The following is a 21637-nucleotide window of genomic DNA, read 5'->3' as shown; positions in this document are numbered from 1 at the left end:
TAGACATAATAAATTTCACGACATTGAGACTTCTTAGGTGGCTATTGTATATTGATAGACAAGCTGATCCACAGGATCTGAACTGGGCTTATCAATTCATTAACCTGCAAACATTTGTGGTCGAGGGAACTGAGAAGTCTTCAAGATCCAACCAGATAGTGACGCGCAGGTAGTACTGATTCATTTGATTCTGGATTCTTATGCTCTGAGATATATTTCGAACTCTTGTTCGTCTACCACAGCTATGTAATCGATATTAGAAGCTAAGCCAGAGTCACTATAGAATGGTTATCACCGCAAATGCGTGGAGGCACAAAAGTCTTGCCTGCAAAGCCGCTACTCTTTCTTTACCTTCCTGTGCATGGATGTGTATCGGTGAATTCCCGCAAATGCCAACGCCATGTATATCGTATTCACTTGAGCTCTTTCTTCGGAATTAAAACCAAGCATAGCAGTTTCAATCGCAACTTGACAAGTTTGCGACCGATATGAACGCCGATTTCTTGTATTTCTAGCCCGGAAATGGTGTGGCTCCAAGGCAATTTGCCCGTAATATGACCGTAGGATTGATACTCTGGGCCGAGATCATCAAAGGAAAGGCAAAGAGCGGATCAATTATTGTTCCAAATACCTATAAAGAATCAATGACTGCTTTGATACGGCGTTTCCTTTCCATTCTGGCACTCGAACATGAATAGTTTACTTCAACCTGACCAAAACCTTCAAGATCCCATAAACCTTCTTCTTCGTTTCTAAGGACACAAACGTCCTTACAAATTCGGAGCCCATGTGCTCTCACGGGTCCAATCGCTATCCATGTGAGGATTTGGTGTTCGCCGGTATGCGTTTGGCAAGATGGACTCTAGCACACCTTTGATCTGTTGTGCAATCACCTTGGAAAACCACCTGTGCTGTGCAGTTCCACCAGCGAAGATCCAAAGATTGTCGATGCCTGGATGTCGTTTCCATAGCCCCCGGACCTCACCTTCGGCGTCAACTCCCCACGTTGGCTCCAGTCTACTAGCAATGGTTTCGGCTCCGACTCCAAGTACGTCTGAAAGGTTTTTTCTGCCGTCAAGGTTGCCAAAACCGGTGCACCATATGATAGCGTCTGTTTTCAACATGCTGCCGTCTGATAACAATAATCCCTCAGCTGTGTAGGCTTTGGGTACTACCCCAGAACGAATGCCGACTTTTTTTGTTGTAATGAGCTCGATTCCCTTTCCCATGTCGACAAAATGGCCGCCGCAACGGTCCAGGAGATTAATGACTAGATCGCCAGTCAAGGAGTCTTGGACTCTGAGCCCTGCTTTCCTCACCTCATCATATCGATTACTATCAGTAGCTAATGTCAGTACAGCTGTACAACGATGGGTCTAGAAGATTCATGCTTACGGTTCTTCTTGAGCTTGCATAGCGTGGACCAGCCGGAGTAGGCGTCCACCGACCGCCAGCGGACTCCCATTGACAATCGCATCGGCATCTTCAGTCGGAAGAATGTTGTAGGCGCCTAATCCCATCGGGTGGGCGAAGTATGTCATTGGAACAACGTAGGTCTCTGATCTCTGGATCATGGTAGTCTGGAGACCGGAGTCGTGGCAGTCCTCCATCACATCAAATGCAGTATTAGCAGACCCGATGACAGTCACAGACTTGCAAAGTATGTCAGCAGTAAGCCTGGTACTACTACGCTTTGGAACCATGGCAGACTAGACTCACCTTGACACCATCTGATACAAGCTCCCTAGCATTTCGAAAGTCGACAGAATGCATATTTAAGCCTTTGAATTGCTCTTGGCCCGAGAGCTTCGGCAGAGGGGCAGCTCCGGAGAAGCCAGCACCAGTGGCAAGGACCAAGCATTTACAAAACAGGCTTCTTCTTCTTGGTCCAGTTTTCAGTTCTACGTTCCAGAGTTTTGTAGTGGAGTTGTAAGTCGTAGCAGTCACTGTTGTACCGTGAAGGACGCGGCGTTGTAAATCAAACTCCCGGGCAAAAGCTTGAATTTGTGCAGCAAGCTGATCCCGTGTAAGACCATCGTTGGACGACTGTGGATAGGCTAGTTGTTTATGTTAGATCATTTGCAATTATAGAGGTAAGATGTCATTTCGGGGACATGAAGAGCATTGGAGTTATGGAGATGAGAGGCTCTCACAGGCGATTCAGAGTTCGAAAACCCACAGGCTCCGGCCAGACTAGGATATGGACTTCACTTACGGATATATGGCGTCTCACAAAAGGACTTATAGACGTGAAACCGCATACAATCGTATCTCTGCGACCAATTGTCTCCCACATTCTCATTGCGGTCGACCACAACATAATCAACGGCCAAGGCCTTCAAACGGCCGGCCAGGATGAGGCCCCTGGGGTTTTCTGGTGTTAATTCTAGTCGTGCTCCTCTACGTAAGGAGATGATACTTACGCATTGCCCCCGCCGATGACGAGCACATCTGTGGAAATGTGGTCATTATTTTCAATGACTAGAGCTGAAGGAAGCCTCAATAGGGCCTCCTCTTCTGGGTAATCTTCCCAATCAGTTAACCACGTAGTCATGGACCAAATCTTCCATTGACAGTGTCTGGATTCCTGGACAGACGGGACTAGCATCATCTTCCCCCGGCATAGTGCTTTTGGAAATTCAGTCCTGAAGCTGAAGCTGCAGTCGAGCCATTTCTGTTCCTTGATCAGTGTCAAAATGCGCGATAGAACGCGGTGCACTCACCAGATCCTCGGTCGCTGTCACGACCTGGCCACTATGAAATTGGAAAGCACCAACTTTTCGTTCATTGTGCAGCTCCAATAGTGCCGATGCAATCCTCTCTCGACCTTTAAACGTTCTGAGGTGAGCCGTCAAGGCCAAGGTGTCCCTCCAGTGCGCGGACGGGACAGCAAAGAAGCTCTCTACTTCCTGGTAATGCTTTCGCTGGAGTGCAGCGGATAGCCCCTTCACAACATTACCGGAGACATTGTTCGCATCAAAGTCGTCCCAGCTTGACAGTGCTGTCGCTGTCACTGGAAGCGCCTCGTAAATCTGGGCTTTGATGTCGACCTTAGGAGGATAGTCTGGGAACTCCATCTTCGTTGACAGTTGTAGAATGACGCCGAGGATCCAAGTCCCGGCTGGACTGAAAAAGTCATACGGAGTAAGGCAGCACCGGTTTTCATATTCCAAAACGCCCGATGAAGGCACATGCATATGCTTGTTTAGTAACATGGACCGTCCCGTATCGGTCCGCAGATCTCAGTTGACCGATGTCCCACTGCAGGTGCGTCGGTCGCGCTAGTACGTGGCGCTTGGGGAGGACCGTAAGACAGCCCTTGTCCTCCTGACCAAAATGACCAGCCACGTATACCACCTAGCCTGACATTTGGACTAATATATGTGGAAGAAATCTGGTTATTGCTTGCCACAAACCGGACTTCTTGGCCAACTTGCGGATGGAGTTTGGAGGCGGCATGCATTAGCTTCAAGACTGCATATAAGGTGTCCGTGGTGACAATCAGATGTAGGGCGAATGTGCAAAACTCGATCCCATAGGTCAGAAAAGCCGAGGAATCTTACGGGTGACCACTGAACACTCGGACTTGATGTCCGCGCATAATCATTGTGTCTTACATTCATATCCATCTAGTGATTATGATCGCTGCAGTGGAACTCGAAAGCGTGGTTCTCCGCTGTCGATGATGATTATGTTAGCTAGAGAGTTTCGATGAAGAGGAGGAGCTGTATATATATGTATCAAGAGATTGTGGTTGACGTGCCCCGCGAGATACTATTCATTCCAAGTTAATTCAAATAGTTAAGAGCACGTTCAAGTACGACAGTTGACGTGGTGCGTTGATACACTCCTTTGCATGTGATTGAACATTTCTTCATTCAAGTTCTGCATCACCTGTTCTGTTGAATTCATGTTTTTGAGCATCACTTATGTCACCTTTTCGCTCAAACGAGGCGCAGACCAGCGAAATGGTTGCGTCAAGCTTTTATGCCCAAAATCCTGGGTATTTGAGTCATTCGGCAATGGCAAAGTAGCCGAGACATGTGGGTGTTGACCTGGACGCTAGCACTGCCCCATTCACATTTTGTGTTATCGCCAGAACCGTTAGTTCAAGCCCCGAAGACGCCAGCTAAGGAGACAAGATGAGTATCAATGCTTGACCGTTACTTCACCTTGTGAAATAAAGTTGTTCCGCACGAAAGCTTTTAGATTTGGTATTAAAAGCGGATTTATGAAGATGTGAATATGTGATGTGCGAATAAATCGGCAGGTTTTTGTTCGCAATCAATCAAGACATGTTCTTAAGTTTCACGCAGTTTTTATATACTTAAAGAACTACAGGCTGCAGGACGCTCTCTGTTTTCACTACACGACCGTTGCTTCGAACGTGACTGAGGAAGTGCGGCTGTTGAGCTTACCGAGATTCTGGAATTTCGACTATGCTCTATTGTAAGGGAAGAAGACAGCAACACAGCATCCTAGACTTGGAGTAGCTAATCATCAGCAGAGAACGAATTGTGTTTCTTGAGTAAAGAGCGTTAGCAAGGCTCTCATAGCGTCCTGTCTACAACCCTAGGAACCAGTGCGGAGTCAGCGGCTTGTTTACTCCACAGCTCATCTTGCATTCTATTTGAATAATATCAACCTTACTCTGTCGCATGAATCATCTTTGAGTGTTACAGCATACTGGGGCTGCGGTACCTACTTGTTCACTTCATTGTATTTGAGAAGCACCGAAGCTGTCTGTGAGAAATAAGTCGTCTCGATGTCGCGGTAAGTTTCCATGAAGATAAGTGGTAACTTCTCACCTCAAAGTTCAAAATTCATGCAGACGACGGAAAACATGCGAAGCCCAAAAGGAACTGATAAGCCAGATGTGATACGTTGGTCAGCTGATTAGATAGACGGCCTATCGGCCGGCTCCATGCGCCAAGATGCTTGTGAGACCCCACGACGCCCGGGATGGTATGGTTGACGAATATGATTGGGGGCGCAGCAGCTACCCCTAGCTGTTTGCCCGAGGATTGACGAATGACGCAACGTCATCTCAGCACAGGGGCAGCGGCACAGCCAAACGACTTCCCAAAAAGCACCAGTCTCCCCCAGCCCCTCGTGTCTTCCGCGTCCCGCCCTGTACGACGATCTTTAGGCACCAGCTGAACCCGATCCCCGTCATGATGTTCGAAGCCAGGCCACAAGGTGAGCTTTATTGCCATTAACGGCCTGAGGCGTAATCGTTTTCCCCGCATCAGCTTATCTTAGCTCTCTTCGGCTCTCCAACTGCATCTCATTCTTTATTCCATCTTATCACAGGTCATTCAACGCAAAGTTAACAGTGACACCCCGAAGACGAGATGCCTCCTCTACCAATGCCTCGCCACGACATCTGGAGCCCGGATGCGTTCCAGAATCCGGCGTTCAATACCGGAACGACTGCCTTGCCCCGCCGTACCCATCCCCACACGAGCTCCCATGCTCCCCGCACGACAACTCGGGACTCGGAGCCCGGCAATGGCGACGGCGTCACGAAGGAGTACTTCAAGCACTCCAGCGGAAAGCGTGTCAACACCGATGCTTTAGTTTCCAAGGCTCTTAAGGAGCAGTACCCGCACCTTGAGCTCGTTGTCGTCCCCGAGGCCCTTGGTATTGACAGTGACTGTAACCTTCTTGCGTTTGCACAAGCTGGGCACGCCAGCTTCGAGGTCGTCGAGGACAAGAGCACCAATCTTCCCTCGTCTCTCGAATGGCTCATCTATCTCCCTCCAGCCCGCCGTATTGATGGGGATCAGGGAGGCCTCGCCAGCACGACCAAGTTTGGCAAGTATCTGTACAAGTGGGAGGGTCATGAGTTCATCCTCTACTTGATCGACGGCCGCGATGGAACAGTCCCTTACCCAGTCAAAAACTACTATATCCTAGCTCCCGAGACGTACCACATCGACCAGCTTGTCCTTGCCGCCGGGAAATGGAGCAGCGATCTTCATGAGGAAGTGTGGGTTTTCGACGGGGGCTTTTGGCAAAAGAGCCGCGAGCTCTTTGAGAGCTTCCGGAATGCCTCATGGGACAGCGTCATCCTCGACGAAGACATGAAAAAGTCTCTTATTGAGGATCACCTCTCATTCTTCAACTCTCGGGACACCTACCAGAACCTCAAGGTACCTTGGAAGCGCGGCCTGATTTATTACGGACCGCCAGGCAACGGAAAGACGATCTCGATCAAGGCCACAATGCACATGCTATACCAGAAAAACATCCCCACGTTGTATGTGCGGTCGCTTGTCTCTTGGATGGGGCCAGAGTACTCCATCAAGCTGATCTTCGCCAAGGCGCGGGAGTATGCGCCCTGCTACCTTGTCTTGGAGGATCTTGACACCATCATTACCGATGAGGTCAGGAGTTACTTTCTCAATGAAATGGACGGTCTGAAGTCCAACGACGGCATCTTCATCATTGGCAGCACAAACCATCTGGATCGCCTCGATCCAGGCATTTCCGTAAGTTCATGGCCCTCATAACGGTTGTGTAGAAGCAGCTGCCTAACACGCAACAGAAACGCCCATCTCGATTCGATCGAAAGTACTTCTTCCCAGACCCGAGCCTCGAACAACGCATCGACTACTGCCATTTCTGGCAGAAGAAGCTCAAGGCCAACAAGGAGATTGACTTCCCCGACAAGCTGTGCGAAGCTATAGCCAAAATCACTGACAAGTTCAGTTTCGCCTACATCCAGGAGGCCTTCGTCGCCGCCTTGCTGGCCATTGCGCGCCGGTCAAACCACGCTAAGCGTGACAGCATTCAGGCTCTGACGGAGCAGCTTGAGGACGACTGGCTTGATGTTGTAGACGCTTCAGATGACGAGGACTTGAAGAAATTGGTATTGTGGGTCGAGATCAAGAAACAGATTGAGATTCTCAGGGAGGGTATGGAACAAGAAATCTAGATGTAAGCGTCTGTTTTTGGGTACAATGTTGAAGCGCCATTAGGTGCGCATAAGCAAGCATGAAGATGGCATGAATTAGCTTGATTGTCTGAGTAGCATGATGGGTGATGAAAGAGAATGAAATATTTCGAATCACACGTTTCTAGAGAACACCATCAAATCGCATCTAAAACGTTTGTTGTGATTACGGCATCCCGCAACGAGAGGCCTCGTAGCCGATCCGCTGCTTGTGAAAAAAACGACTCTACGCGTAGCGAGACAGGGAGTATCAGCAGCTCGCATGTCGAGTCAGACTGGGATTTTAGCCGCTGCAGTGACTCGTGGAAGCCTTCAATCAGTCGAAACGCACAGGTCACATCAGCCGCCTCGGATGCGAGGAGAAAAAGATAGATGAGAAAGTTGCCACAAAGAACGAGCTGGGATCGGGCATCTTCAAAGACATAGACTGTCAGCTTGGATTTCCCTCGGGGTTGAGCAACTGGGGTGTGCGGAAGCAGGTAGGCAAGACTCACGGCGTCCCCAGAAGCCCTTAAAGTCTTCAAGTGAGATGCTACTCATGAACCGCGTGAAGCTCTCAAACTCTATCAGAGCAATTCTGAACCACTGACAAAGGCTAGAAGATGGGACGATCTTTGCAGTTTTGGTTGCAGGGCTCATCAGTGCTCGATACAGGAGGGCTAGGTAAGCATAGTAGGCTAGGTGAAGCGGCGCTGCTTTCGTCGATTATTATACTGCCTCCAAATAGAAAACATGTGACAGAATTCAAGTCACTTACCGTTGTTAGAACACTCCAAAGTATTCCCCAGAGGAGATAGTGTTAGGCATTGGGGTAGGAGCATCTGCCAGCCATGTGCTTTGTCTTGCAGTGCAAGTAGGCGCCGACGACGTTCTATCGGCTCATTGCGTGATTCTAGAGGTAGCAGCCGAGGAACTTGACTACATACCCAGGGGTCAGTCTTTCCATCAAAAGACTTTATGGGTGTGAAACACAGGAACCCACAAGCTACAGTCGACCAGTTCATGCAGAGCCTGGCTAATTTTCAGAAGCTCAAGGAACCGTGCCCCAGAGGTCACATCGAATTGTGTGCAACTAGGGTCTATGAGCTTCCGCAGGTCTTCAGGTACGGTTTCATCATTCCGCAAATCTTCCATTGTGGTGTTTGAGGTATTGAAGGACGCAGTGTAGATGTGCGGCGGGTTCCCATGGCATATGGCAGACCACACATCAGTGACATACGTTGCCCACCATAGCTTCCTGCGTAGCCTCTTCTCCCAGGTAGGAATGTTCCACTTCTCCGCGTCTTGGTGCAGACCGATCATCTGGGCGCTAGCGACGGCTTGCGCTGTTGATGTCCAGGTCTTTGGGTGTGCGATGCTGTCTACTTTGTTGGGCATCATGTGAAGAAGTAGCAGGGACGCTTGCAGCTTCGCTAGGTTTGGGGAGTCCAACTCTCGCTGCAACGAGTCCGCCGCAAGGTCTGCCAGCACATGCTGTTGGCATGGAGATGGCCCAGCCGAAGAAGGATCGCTCCCCCAAAACGCAGAGGCGAGGGCATATACAGCCCCGCGGAGAGAGGCCGGGAGCTTGGCCTTGTTACCAGAGTACTGTCTGAGAAAGCGAGATTTCGATAGAATGGGAAAGGCCGGGTGGACGTGTCGGAAGTACAGCCTGACAAGAATAGGTCCATGTGGCTTTACGAGGTCCTCGATAGAACGAGAGGCCGCTTCTTTGACCTCGTTATCATGTGCCGCGAACTCATCTTGGAGAAGGCAGAAGTGAACTGGAGGATCCCAGGGGTATTGGCTGCCCTCGTAGACCTGTATGAATTCAGCGTCAATTTCAGTCGGCCCGCTGAGAATGTCCGATCGGAAAGAGTCGAGGAGATGGGTGTCTTGTTCAGCTGCCAAGCCCATGCTGTGGGCTGTTCTGTCCTCTTTGTCTTCCAAAGTCCAGATCCTGGGATAATTCGCTCGAGAATCGGAGGATTCTTCTGTTGCATCCCGAGCGCCTTGTTGTTCGACATGCTTTGCGGTGTAGGGTGACAAGGATATATGTTCTGTAGAGGCGTTGCCTCCTGCCATCATCCCGCTCAAGACACCTGATGTCCTGACAAGAGCTTGGCCTTGCTCCGCTTCCAATCCAACTTTCTCTTCTTTCTCATTCGAGGAAACCACCCCGGATCCCAAACTGGTGGTTCTCTCATAAATCAAGCTATTCGTAGAAGATGTGGCGGATGCCACGAGTACCGATGTTGACGCGGCCGGAGCCGACGACTTACATTCAAGACCTCTTACCTCACAGAACAGACCTGGTTTATTTTAATCTGGGCAGTACGCTTAGAGGGTTCTAGGATGGACTTACATGGTGGTGCAGTCGTGATGACGCACACTGTCTTCCTCTTCCGGCATACATCGCAGGGCCTATTCTTTCGGCTCCTCCAGCCTCTGGCATTGCCAAACTCACTCTGGACCTTGAACCTGCGTCGCTTGGAAGAACACGTGCTATCGCGAGGCATGATGCTGTGTTGGTGTGCAACTAGTTGTCCGAGAGGCTGATGTGGTTAACCGTGCGTTCGCCAGCTCAAGATTGTGAAAGGGAAGTTGGCCGATAAAGTTGGCCGATATCGCATTTACGCCGTCTAATCTCAGTTAGTGGCTCATCTAGCGGCTCCTCCTGGCAGTGTAATGTTGGAGCGGGGTACCATTTGGCGGCAGGTGTGCGTCCTGGTTCCTTGACCCCCTTGTTCAGTATCTTGTCCCCTGTTTCTTGAGACCCAATCTATCGAATTGTGAAAAGCCTGGGATTGCCGGGCTCACATGGCTTTGCGCCAAGTCAGATATGTGCCCCGGGGATGATGAATATTTGCATCGTTTTTTGAAAGAAGTGTGATTCAACGCTTCATGTAAGAGACCTTCTGCTATTGCCTCTACTTCGAATCTCAGTACACGCCATGGTAATAATTGCACGTTGTTCAGGTTCCAGGTCTCTGTAATCAAGCTGTCTAAATTAGTTGACTTTGTGCGAAGAAAATGTGACATTACATATGGTCCTCTAGCATAGTGATCAACTGAGTATAATCAACGAAATCGACATTAAATATCGTGGTTCAAAGCAAGCGCTACTCATATGTGCAACACACATCACACATCTTCCGCAGCAGGTGCGATAGAGACAGCGTTATGAGCCTTTCCCCCGTGTCCAGACAGCACCTCAAGGATATCAGTCGTCTCAGCCAGCGTAACGTCCCACTTTCCTTGCTGCATCGATTGCAGCTCTTCTGAAGAGGGCGCATTTCGTACAAAAGCATCCAAAGACCTTGCGGGAAAGATTCTGTGCAACAGGGCATACACTAGGCCACTCGATAAAAGACCATACACGTATGACATGTAGTACAGCTCTGTTGTGGCTTCACTCACAGTCACTGACGTGTCAACTGCAGCGATGAAACCAGGCATGCATGGTACAACGCCTATCAGCCACTGCTTCTTGTTAGCCTTGGCAATGCTCCTAGAGAATAGAGAGGCTCACTGCTGCGAGGGCTCGCCAATTGAAACCGAAAGAAAACCAGTAAATGCTGTTCGAATCGCCACGGTATAGATCATCAACGTTGATCTTCCTCCTGTTGACGACCATGTAGCTAGAGATCATTAAGCCGGTCATCGGGGCAAGGAAGACGCTATAGCTTGAGAGCACGGTCAGGAACGTCGTTGCTGTGTTGACCAGGCGCCATGGATTGACAATCACGCTAAAGATAGCCGTGAGGTACGCTCCCCGGCGGATGTTGAGATATTTTGGGAACGTGGCAGCCAAGTCAAAACCGCCAGCAAGGGCGTTACCGGGTACGTTGACGCCAATCTGTGAGATGACCAAGCATAACCCCGCAAAGAAGCAAGCCGCTCTTGTTCCTGCCGTCTCGTTTTGGGCTAGGAGCTGGGCCAAGAGCGTTGGCGGGTTCCAGATAGCCTCGCCCCCAAAGCGATGCTGTGTAGCAGCTGTGACTAGAATACCGATCAGAGAGCTAAAGATGCTATAGAACGGGAAAGAGATAGCCTGGCCCATGATGGCGTGCTTCGGCTGCGTCGCATAGCGGGAGTAGTCATTCTGGTTGAGAATACCAGCGGCGATGGATCCGATCGTTGAGACGATGCCGTAGACCATTAGCCAGGCCACACTATCCGGTCCGCCCGTGTTGGGAAGAGCGGAGCCAGATGTTATGGTGTCCCCAAAACCTGAGGATCCCATGGTGGCCAGGGCCCAAATGAGGAGGACGACGAAGAAGACGAAGGTGATGGTGCAGGCGAATCGGAAGAACTTCTCGAGACGGTGCGGGCGAATCCAGATAACTGGAAGGGAGATGACGCTGAATATAACGTAGGAAACGAATTGGGCCGTGGTCATGCCTGTGTCTGCGGGCATGCTGTTGTGGATATGGGACTCTAGACTAGGGTCCCAAGAAAGAAGGATGACATAGACGCATTCTCCCCCAACCCAAGCTGTGAAGCCGTACCTGATCATTGTATGTCAGTATTGATCTCGTTTCCAATTATGGCTAGGAGGGTTGCCAACCAGACTGTTTATTTCTATTAGCCAATGCACTTGATAAAAAGGGAGCATCGAGGCAGCAATGTACCTAGAGATAGAAAGATGCGGTTCCAGATGACGAACTGAGATCCCCACATGCCCCATACCGCACGACTGAAGACTGGAAAGCCAACTAAACCATCGTCAGATGCGCCCAAAAGGGAAAGCATGCCAAGTTTGGAGCCTACTGTGGTAAACGCTTCCCGGGAGGGAGTTGACAATGACAGCCACGGTTGCAATGAGATTGCCGAGAACGATACCTTCAATGAGAGTCAGAAATGAGGGCAGTGGGTGTTCCGTGTGCATGCTCACATATGAGAGCCTGCCACCATGTTAGACCTAGGGGAATGAGGGCACTGCCAGTCAGGTAGGTCGTGATGTTGCAGTTGACCAAGAGCCCTGGAATGTGGTCAGCAGCGGGGAAAGTTGAGCTTAGACGTGAATACGAACAAAAGTTGTGAAACGTCAAGTAGCCCCAAGTCCGTCGCTGGGACTCGATAGGACGAATATCATCGTTCTGCCATGATGCGTCAGTCACTGGAGTCGATTGGGGTCATGCAAATGGGGAAGAGAAGCGGAAGTGGGCTTGCGTTTGCGTACAATCCATCGGGAAACAAAGGGGAGCTCCACTCGATTCAGCACGACTTGGAATCCCATGGTCTTCTTTGATGCTTGTTCTGAGCTAATTATGCCAGGACGTTGCAGGCAGCTGTTTAATGAAACAATATTATCTGGCCTGCTGAAGGTTGAGAAATATGCAACTCGCGACAAACAATCGCGGATTCTGGTGTCATATAAGCTTGACTCTGGCGCTGTTATCTCGGGACATAATCGCCGTTCCACGCGACATTATCTGGGCTACTTATCATGTCCATTCGCGGCTTTTGTCCGCCGAAGACTTGTTATCTTAGTACTCGGTTAGGCGTAGGGTAATGGACAGGGATTACCCTGGTCAAGACAAGAAGTTGTCCGATCGATCGGCCAACTTGCACAGAGTAGGGACTTTGGCGGGGTTTGATGGGTGCTCGACCTTCACTAAATCATCACTGATTTGGGGTGGATTTGATGGGTCAAATCGTTTGATAACCTGTCCGATGCTCACGTCGGCCAACTTTACGATTTCACAACATCGCTATAAGCGTCCCGTCGGTGGCGGCCTAATGATAAGAACCGAACGGTCCCCCCCTTAACAGAGAAAAACCCAAGGACGTTGGTACGCGTACCGTTGACCAATGCCTCAGCTTAACGACGCCTTGTGTTATCTCTGATCAACTCGAATATAATGTCTCTCTACCGCATCGGCGTCGATGTAGGCGGCACTAATACCGATGCTGCCCTTCTGGACATCACCGCCACAGAGATGCCGGGTCGTGGCGTGCTTGCTTCTCACAAAGCCTCGACAACTCCGGACATCACCAGTGGCATCGAAGCAGCTATTCGTTCTGTGCTTGAAAAGTCCGCAGCCGACCAAAAGAGAGTTCTCAGCGTAACGATAGGCACAACTCATTTCATTAATGCCCTGGTTGAGGCCGACAGCAGAAGACTCAGTCGTGTGGCTGTCATTCGTCTATGCGGTCCCTTTACGAGGCAAATTCCTCCGTTCTCAGACTTTCCTTCTGGTCTGCGTCGGATTCTCGATGGTGGAGTCTACTACCTCGACGGAGGGTTGGAGATCGACGGCCGTGAGATTGCACCCCTCAACCATGGGCAAATCAGGCAGGCAACAAGAGATATTGTGGCCTCGGGAGTCAATTCTGTAGCCCTGGTCGGCGTCTTTGCGCCCTTGGATCATGCAGGCATCCACGAAGAGACATGCAAGAAGATCATCTTGAAGGAGGCCCCTCATTTGGATGTGGTATGCTCCCACGACATCGGCCCACCCGGCCTCCTCGAGCGAGAGAACGCCACAATCCTCAACGCGGCCATCCTTAAAACAGCACACAAAGTCACTCGCGGCTTCAAGACCGCTATGGCACGGCTGAAGCTGACATGTCAATTGTATCTTTCGCAAAATGACGGCACACTCATCGACGCCAACACGGCAGCCGAATACCCCATCAAGACCTTCGCCAGTGGCCCGACGAACAGCATGACAGGCGCCGCGTTTCTGGCAGGGTTAGATCGGGTCAAGGCTATGACCATAGATCCCACGGAATCTCCGAAAGAAAAAGGCTTAGAGCCTCAGATTCTGGTTGTGGACATCGGAGGCACAACGACAGACGTCTGTGCCCTATTGCCGTCAGGCTTCCCTCGCCAGGCGCCTGGGTTTGTCGAGGTCGGCGGTGTGAGAACCGCTTTCTCGATGCCGGAAGTCGTGTCGATTGGCCTCGGTGGTGGAAGCAAAGTCAAGACAGAGTCGGAATTCGGGGACGTGACGGTCGGACCGGCATCTGTTGGGCATTTCTTGACGGCGCAGGCGAGGGTTTTCGGCGGCCCAACGCTTACTGCTACCGATATTGTGGTCGCTTCAGGCAAAGCTCAGCTCGGAGACGCAAGCTTGATCAAGGATGTGCCGAGTTGGACTGTTGAAAAAGCAGGGCAAAGGATCAAGAAGATGCTTGAGAACGTCATCGAGCAGATGAAAGTCTCCGCAGCCCCGGTACATGTTCTGCTAGTCGGTGGCGGTGCCCTCCTTGTTACAGAGGATCTGGATGGAGTTGAGAAGTGCATCCAGCCGATCCATCAGGGAGCTGCCAATGCTGTCGGTGCAGCCATTGGTAAAGTCTCTGGCGAGGTCGACGTCATCGAGATCCTGGAAGGCAGAGACGAGAAGGCCGTAGTCGCATCAACCTGCCAGAAAGCCATCGACGTCGCCACCCAAAAGGGCGCAGCAGTTGAAGACGTACGGGTTGTAGAGGTGAACAAGATGCCTTTGCAGTACGTCGACAATGGCGCAATGCGAATACAAGTCCGAGCGGTCGGCAAGCTCTGTGTGCCTGAGAAGCCCGAGTTGTCCCACGAAGCCGGATCTGGCATAGAGGACGAGCAGAGGGAAAATGAGACGTCCAAAGAAAGTGTCCCGGATGCCCTTCAACCTACTACGAAGCCCTCGCTGTATGTAGATCTCGAGAGCTACCGACCCAACGTTGAAAGTGGTGTGTGGTATGTGTCAGAGGTTGACCTTGAGTTAATATCGACTGGGTGTGGTGTTCTAGGCACCGGCGGTGGAGGACCGACTCACCACGAATTCCTTAAGAGTCTTCATGTGCTTCGCACCAGTGAGGCTGGGAAGATGAGGATAATCTCACCCAAGGCGCTGGCAGATAGCGACATGGTGTGTTTTGGGTCTTGGTACGGCACGCCAAGCGTTATCAATGAGAGGATAGCGGGGGGCAGTGAGATACCCAACGGAATCGATGCCATAAGGAAGATCCTAGGCAACGTCCCTATCGATGGCGTTTTCATCGATGAGATGTAAGTGATAGAGAACATTGGCAGTGAAACTGAGCTAAAAGGACACAGTGGAGGCGGAAACGGCCTTAGTGTCTTCCCGACAGGCGTTCACTATGACATTCCGGTCGTGGACGGTGATACCATGGGCAGGGCATATCCTACGATGTACCAAGGTAAGACCCCTCAAGATCTGACAACTGGAGCGCCGAAAATGAGGCTAATTCGATTGTCGAAACAGCCACGTTAAGTGTCTACGGCCACCCGCTGACGCCCTGTGCTTTGTCCGACGCAAGGGGAAACGTCTCGGTCGTGATGGTGAGTGTCTGTTCGCGGGATTCTCAGTACCTTAACTAACGGCCCCAGGATACCGACACTCCGGTCCGTCTGGAGCGTTTCTTACGCACGGCAGCCATAGAGCTTGGACTCGGGTGTGCCGTTTGCGCGAGACCTCTGCCAGGGTCAGCTATCAAGTCCCATGGTGTTCACAATACGTTGTCTCAAGCTTGGTATCTCGGTCGTGCGGTCCACATGGCGCGGAGGAAAAAATCAAGCTTTGTGGATGCCATTGTGAGTATATCTCTGCGCTGCTTTGATAAGACTCTCAGTTGATGTTTCACTCTTTCGGGAAACAACCTATCTATCAAGCCATATCTGACTCGGCGAACAGTTTGACGTTTGCGCCGGGAAGCTCCTGTTTACCGGCAAGATCATTGACGTGCGACGATACGTCGGTGGTGGCTATACTATGGGCAGCGTTCTCATCGCCCCGCTGGGCGACGAGGACAAGAACTCGGATGCCCAAAAGCACACCTCGGACGACCAGTACATGCTTATTCCTTTTCAGAATGAATATCTTTATGCAGCGCTCACGGATTCGGAAGGATCAGAAAGCGGTCAGGAAGTTATCTGCACAGTGCCAGACCTCATCTCCATTCTCGGCCAGGACGGGGAGGCCATCGGGTCCCAGGACCTTCGGTATGGTTTGCGTGTTAGTGTCATCGCACTGCCAGCCCACCCTCTTTGGAAGACGGAAAAAGGCTTACCTGTGGGAGGGCCGAAGGCATTTGGGTTGGACATGCCCTTTGTTGGAGTTGGGGAGTACACAGAACCGAGGAGTGTCATTGAGGAATTTGGTCGTTGAACGTTACACGACTGGCTATACGAAATGTTTCCTTACAAAATCTCCACCAAAAGGGGGTTGAATTTGAACACACCTGGATGTGGAATAGCAAATATATGCACGCTGCAGCAAACTCATATAGGAAACGATTGTTCCTTATCCATATCGATATGGACGAACGTATCACTGTGTCACCACAATAGACATGTAACGCAGTCTTTGAGGGCTAATCTAAGATTTTGCAACCTTTTTGCTTTCCATTTATATGTTCTTGTTCGTTCGGGATGTCTTCCTCATTAGTAACATGACTCGTCGTTAAGGATGTTTTTGCTTGTGATGCAACTGCACGTCGACTCGATCTGCATGCCAGTTAGGTGTTGTAAAAGCAGTCCACGGATCGCTTCAGAACCCCCTGCATGACTTCATTGTTAGCTCTGCATCTCTAAAAGTGAACTTTGGACTAAATAGGCTCACCTCGCCTGGAGTGACACTGCGAACATTGCAATAAGAATTATCCAGATTGTTCTTATCCTTGATGTTCATCAAGGACCACTTCTGGATTCTGCCACGTCTCTTGGATTCGAACTCAATCTGATATATCTGCCTCACAAAGTTGACGTCGAGACTACCACCGTACTGGTCCTCAACCGTAATCCGGCTAGGCAGATCAACGGGACCTCCATCCTTGCTAAGGCGCTCGCTGACAAGGATTGTCTCCTTACTTCCGGAGATCTCATAGACAGTGATGACGGCCGTGTGATTTGTCTTGTTATCGCCAAAGGACATGTCTTGGGAGATCCGGACGATGCGCTTGGAAGGGGCGTAGCTGGGGGTTGGCAGGGGGTTCGATACCTCACTAAGCGGGACCCTGGATATAACCGGGCCGCCTTCCATGACACTGGGGATTTCCGCAACTGTAGTTGGGGCTGGGTCCTTCCAACTGGTGACTGTCACTTCAGCGGTGGCTGTGACCCAAGCTGTAGCTTTGCCCTTGGACGATGACAACACTGCCTGTTGAGAAGAAGTGTTAGGTAGGATGACTGGTGGTGAGGCCGTGGACATGCTAGTGGAGGCGCCGTTGGATCCGATACTGTTGCCAGAGGAGCCTGGGATAATAATCGCAGAGGTATTTATTGACCCTGAGCCACTAGAGGCAGAAGCAGAAGCGGATGCTGAACCACCAGAAGCCACAGATGAGTCTCTCGCTGGGGCAGAAGGCATTGGGCACGATCCGCTGCCGTTCTTGTCGCGAGTTGCTACGGCACCTGGAAGGCACCACGACTCCTCGAACACCAAGAACTTCTCATACCAAACGCGGATAGTAGGCTTACGGACCTCCGTACCGTCGGGGAGTGTCTTGACCACGTGAGAAGGATGGTACTGCCAATGCAAGAGGCCGTACGGGGGTTGGTACATGTCCATAGGGTTCAGAGGTCGCTTCTCCTCGACGTAGGCAGGCCAGTACGAGGGTCCCTTGACGTAGATGTTCTTTCTGATCTTCTCCCGTGGGAATCCGAGATCTTTCGCAATGAAGTCTGTCCATTGGTCGACGAGTCCAGCGTGTCTTGGGTCAAAATCGCCATAGTTCGGGGGGATCTGCGAGCTACCAGCAAAGGTCATCGCAGAAGGGACATGTAAAATGACTGCTAGTGTATCTTCCACGATGTTGTCAAAAATCGGAGTGTCTCGTTTGAGCTGCTCGATACCTTTGTAGCCGCCAATGCGATCACCGGAGCCTCGCTTCAAGAACTGCAAGAGGCCTTCCTCGAACTCGGCGTCCCAATCAAAAGCGGTAGGTTTGTGGGTTCCCTTGTGGAAATTGGGAATTTCCCATACGTGACTAGTGTAGATGCCTCTTTTGGTAATGATTATGATACCGCTACAGCCCCAAAACGGACCAGTGGCGCCAGCCAGCGCTTGGTCTCCAAAGACATCGGCATGCATGGTCGAGTAACCCATCTCAAGTTTCTCTCCATCCAGGGTAAGGCGTGGAGCCGTGAGCCCATCACAATAGTGGTAAACATACTTCCACATGCGATCCCACCAGTTCTGGGGGCCCTGAGGCCAGGTATCGGGCCGTGTAAGTCCTTGCGGGCCGTTGAGAAGTTCGGGATCGGGGGCAGGGTTCCACGGTATGAATCCATGCTGACGGGCGACGAGGGTTTTGCCTTGTGAGCTCTTGCCACAGTTCAAACATGGTGATTCTTTGTCGCCGCAGAAGTGCTCCACAGGGGTCGGCGTAGCGGGTTGCGTAGTGAGAGTAGTCGTTGTGGTAGTGTCAAGTGTCCTGCTGCAGACAACGGTAGGCTTGCAGGTGGCCGTGTTGCACGTGGTCGTAAAGCTTGTCAACGAACCGATTGTTGTTACTGGGCGAACAAAACAGTGCTGATCACAATGAGGCGAGACGGTTGTGCTTGCAGTGCAGGAAGTCTCGGATGATGTAGTGGATGTCGGGGTCTCAGAGGGCTCCGGGTCATCCTCGGGGTCCTCAGGGTCAGTAGGGTCATCAGGCCTGACCTTGCGAGGCTTGCCCTTTGGCTTCTTTGGGGGAGGCTGCATGAAATCGTTAGTTTGTTTGCCCTAACTAAAGCATCAAGAAAGTAGAACATACCTTAGCCCAAGGAAATCCGAGAGGCCCAGGAATATCTATGCCTCCGCAAGAGAGGAAGGGGATGAGGCACTTGGGCGCGCAGAGCAACTGTCCCCCACCGCAGAACCACACGGGAAAGATGGTGGGCCAGGCGATGCCATTTCGAGTCGTCGTCTTCGTTACCTCAGTGGAAGTCCAGGTGACCATGGTCTTGACATCGATACCAGGGGGAGGTTTTATTGTAGCAGTCATAAAGACGGTGCCATACTCTTCACTCTCAGACGATCTTGACGAGGACGTAGAGCTGGGGCCGGTTGTCCCACTGCTTGCAGACTCAGCAGTTGATATCGGAGACACTGACTGTCCAGTAGATGAGGCTTTGTTGGTCGACGACGCACCACTGAGCTGTGTGATGCTCGAAGAAGCCATCGTTGACTTCTCTTCGTTACTCTCCGTACGAGTAGTTGACTTGATGCCATTATCATCATCGCTTTTCCTAGTAGACGTTCTGTCGTCGTCGTCTTTTGGGGCCTTTGTCGGCTTGTTCTCGTTGGGATCAGAATCCTCAGAAGCTTTAGATGATACCTCGTCATCGCCCTTAGTGGTAGCTGGAATAGTTGGTTTCTGAGTGCTTACGCCGCTATAAATGGACACGGGCATAGAGGAAGTTGGGATATCGCGATCAATGTCAGAGGTGCCTGAAGCGATTGTGTGGGACAAGTCCGTGGTAGTCGAATCTTTTGCAGTGGTGAAAGACAAAGACGAGCTTTTTCCCGCAGCTTCGGTGCTACCTGAGATTCCGAAGGACTGAGTATTGGTGGTTGAGGTCATGTCTTGACCAGGGAATGTGGTGACACGAGAGGTCTGGGCTGTACCACCTCCGGACAAAGATACCTGCACGGCGGAAGTGGAGGGCTCATTTTTCTTGCTGGTCGACTGACTTCCCTGCGCAATCGTGGTAGAAGAAGAAGAGAGGATACTTATGGTACTGTCTCTGGAATACGTGCTTCTTACTTCAGTCAGCTGACTGTCCTGGTCCAGCTTTGATGATGAGCTGGTCAGTGGAACCGAGATGACGGGACTTGCAACGGTGGTGTTTGCATTTGTGAAGTTAGATGTGACTCCAGAGCGTGTAGCGGACCCGTTCTGAGGAGAGATAGTAGTCGAGTCCCCAACACCAATAGCCGTAGTGATTCCATTGAAGATGCTAGTTGAAACAATAGAGCCTCCAGCAGTGTTGTTCCAGTTGGTAAGGCTAGAAGCGCCATCAGTGCTAACAGCGGTGGTGTTCCAAGGTTGAGCAAGACTGTTCCTGGTACCTCTTTTGGTTTCGGAGCTGTTCAAAGTAGATATAGTGATGGGTTGGTGAGTGGGAGAAGAAGGGAGCTCCGAGACGCCACAAGGAAGGGTGACGAGGATGTAGGTGGTGATGACACTAGTGACGACCCGTTCTCCTTTGCGCTCAGAAGCAGACAGCGAGAATATAGTCCCATCCGGAGTGATCGGAGTAGTCAGAGCCTGAGAGCTACTGTCGCGCTTCTTATGATCTGGAATGGAAGAAAACTGTCAGATACATCTCAAACAAGACACGTCTTTGTAGATTGCTTACCTCTGCCTCGCGCCTGGCAAACCTCAAACAAGAGGGCAAAGACCGTAACATAGAGTAGACCGCGGCACATGGCCTTCGCCGACGGCAAGTGCGCACCCATCTTGACGTTGCGCTCTGGTATCGTGTGAATAGGCTCTGGAAATGGAAACCTGATGATGTTGAGCTGCTTGATACAAGAGAGTTTTGATGAAGGGAAAGAATCTCAAGGGGCTTGATAGTGAAGTGTGAAGAATAAACCCTTACGGACGTGGGCAACGTAAGAAGATGAAGAAGGGAAAGATCGGGCCAAGGCGGGTAAAGCAAACTTGACTAGCCTCAGAAGCAATCAAAGCCGAACTGATGAATGGACTCAACCACCTTGATGAGCAAGCGGTCAGATTTTTCTTTGTTTCCCTTTCCCCTTGCTTGACAGTTGATGAGCTTGATATGAAGCATGTGAGGAAGAAGTGAGGTGAAGGTCGAAGTATGGGGAAGGAACGGTAAAGAGTTAGGAAGAAGGAGAGAACGAAACAGTTATTGGCATTCTGAAGTAAAATACAAGAGTATTTCAGCAATGCTCGACTTACAGACAGACAAACCAGCCACCATTGAAAGATTTCGGGATGTCTTCCAACTCAGACTAATCTCTTGCACCACTGACATGTCATTTGTATATTCGAACATTCCGTTTGATTCAGCTTACCCCGTTGTTCCGTCACTGGCAGCAATCGCTGAGACCTCACACGTCAGAATATACTTGCCCTCACCAGGCCCAAGTTACTGATCGGCGGTGCTGGCGTGGGAGGGTAGCAGACTTTGACAAGCCGTATAGTCTTCACCTTGAAACGCTTCACTAACGGCACCACAAATCCGGCCACGATAAAGTTTTGGACGAATTCGTGCAGCGCAGCCTACTGTGATTATATAGGAACTTAAGTTCCTAGATAACTGCTTACTCTAGACGTCTGTTATCTATAAACAGATAAGGTGGAGGGTTATAAAGCCGTTGTCAGTTTGTTCTTTTGTATTTAGACGACCGACGGGATGATGAACGATGATGAGTTAGGTGCGCCGTGCCCTGCTGAAAGAGAATAATTAGGCTGAGCAGCAGCTAGCAGGCTAACAAGACTCTAGGGACGCATCCCTCTTTCCAGGAGCTACGGACTGTCCCAACTGAGGTCATCACTGTTCCATAATCCCTAGCACCTTTCAAAATCCAAATATCGCGGTTATACCATCGGGTGATCAAGTCGCTATCTCCGTAAACTGCACGTCCACCTTACTTTTTTCCCCTCCTTTAGACTGAGTTGTTGCTGTTTTTGCCAAGGGTAATTCTGCGTTCACAACGGCAAAACTTTATGTTCTACCCCTCATTATCGCCTGCCAGCCTAGTCCTCAACTACGCCCTGAGACTATCACGATAC

General features: G+C 50.7%; 8 protein-coding genes across 8 annotated transcripts; 2 read left to right on the top strand and 6 right to left on the bottom strand.

Annotated features, from left to right (window-relative positions):
• Positions 1-1391: 1391 nt before the first annotated feature.
• ColSpa_04915 (uncharacterized protein) lies at positions 1392-1773 on the bottom strand (the record flags this gene model as incomplete). The annotated part of the gene is made up of 2 exons (XM_049271127.1): positions 1392-1652; positions 1720-1773. 2 exons carry the CDS (start codon positions 1771-1773, stop codon positions 1392-1394), a joined length of 315 nt encoding a protein of 104 aa, XP_049127084.1.
• An 866-nt stretch (positions 1774-2639) lies between these two features.
• ColSpa_04914 (uncharacterized protein) lies at positions 2640-3077 on the bottom strand (the record flags this gene model as incomplete). Its single annotated transcript, XM_049271126.1, has 2 exons — positions 2640-2657; positions 2724-3077. 2 exons carry the CDS (start codon positions 3075-3077, stop codon positions 2640-2642), a joined length of 372 nt encoding a protein of 123 aa, XP_049127083.1.
• A 2292-nt stretch (positions 3078-5369) lies between these two features.
• Positions 5370-6940, top strand: ColSpa_04913 (putative band 7 family protein R614; the record flags this gene model as incomplete). The annotated part of the gene is made up of 2 exons (XM_049271125.1): positions 5370-6494; positions 6551-6940. The coding sequence occupies 2 exons, from the start codon at positions 5370-5372 to the stop codon at positions 6938-6940; spliced, it is 1515 nt and encodes a 504-aa protein (XP_049127082.1).
• A 963-nt stretch (positions 6941-7903) lies between these two features.
• On the bottom strand, positions 7904-8854 carry ColSpa_04912 (transcriptional activator protein DAL81; the record flags this gene model as incomplete). The annotated part of the gene is made up of 1 exon (XM_049271124.1): positions 7904-8854. One exon carries the CDS (start codon positions 8852-8854, stop codon positions 7904-7906), a length of 951 nt encoding a protein of 316 aa, XP_049127081.1.
• A 298-nt stretch (positions 8855-9152) lies between these two features.
• ColSpa_04911 (uncharacterized protein) lies at positions 9153-9456 on the bottom strand (the record flags this gene model as incomplete). The annotated part of the gene is made up of 2 exons (XM_049271123.1): positions 9153-9214; positions 9303-9456. The coding sequence occupies 2 exons, from the start codon at positions 9454-9456 to the stop codon at positions 9153-9155; spliced, it is 216 nt and encodes a 71-aa protein (XP_049127080.1).
• Positions 9457-10081: 625 nt separating this feature from the next.
• On the bottom strand, positions 10082-11357 carry ColSpa_04910 (transporter aclS; the record flags this gene model as incomplete). The annotated part of the gene is made up of 2 exons (XM_049271122.1): positions 10082-10198; positions 10470-11357. 2 exons carry the CDS (start codon positions 11355-11357, stop codon positions 10082-10084), a joined length of 1005 nt encoding a protein of 334 aa, XP_049127079.1.
• A 1447-nt stretch (positions 11358-12804) lies between these two features.
• Positions 12805-16056, top strand: ColSpa_04909 (putative D-/L-hydantoinase subunit A; the record flags this gene model as incomplete). The annotated part of the gene is made up of 5 exons (XM_049271121.1): positions 12805-14936; positions 14985-15088; positions 15154-15230; positions 15279-15482; positions 15583-16056. 5 exons carry the CDS (start codon positions 12805-12807, stop codon positions 16054-16056), a joined length of 2991 nt encoding a protein of 996 aa, XP_049127078.1.
• A 349-nt stretch (positions 16057-16405) lies between these two features.
• On the bottom strand, positions 16406-20334 carry ColSpa_04908 (uncharacterized protein; the record flags this gene model as incomplete). The annotated part of the gene is made up of 5 exons (XM_049271120.1): positions 16406-16447; positions 16510-18588; positions 18647-19570; positions 19640-20172; positions 20235-20334. The coding sequence occupies 5 exons, from the start codon at positions 20332-20334 to the stop codon at positions 16406-16408; spliced, it is 3678 nt and encodes a 1225-aa protein (XP_049127077.1).
• Positions 20335-21637: the final 1303 nt, after the last annotated feature.

This window comes from Colletotrichum spaethianum, assembly GCF_022836535.1.
Source record: "Colletotrichum spaethianum MAFF 239500 DNA, contig10, whole genome shotgun sequence".
Classification (NCBI taxonomy): domain Eukaryota; kingdom Fungi; phylum Ascomycota; class Sordariomycetes; order Glomerellales; family Glomerellaceae; genus Colletotrichum; species Colletotrichum spaethianum.
The sequence above is the reverse complement of the archived record's forward strand: the minus strand, read 5'-3'. Positions and strand labels throughout refer to the sequence as shown.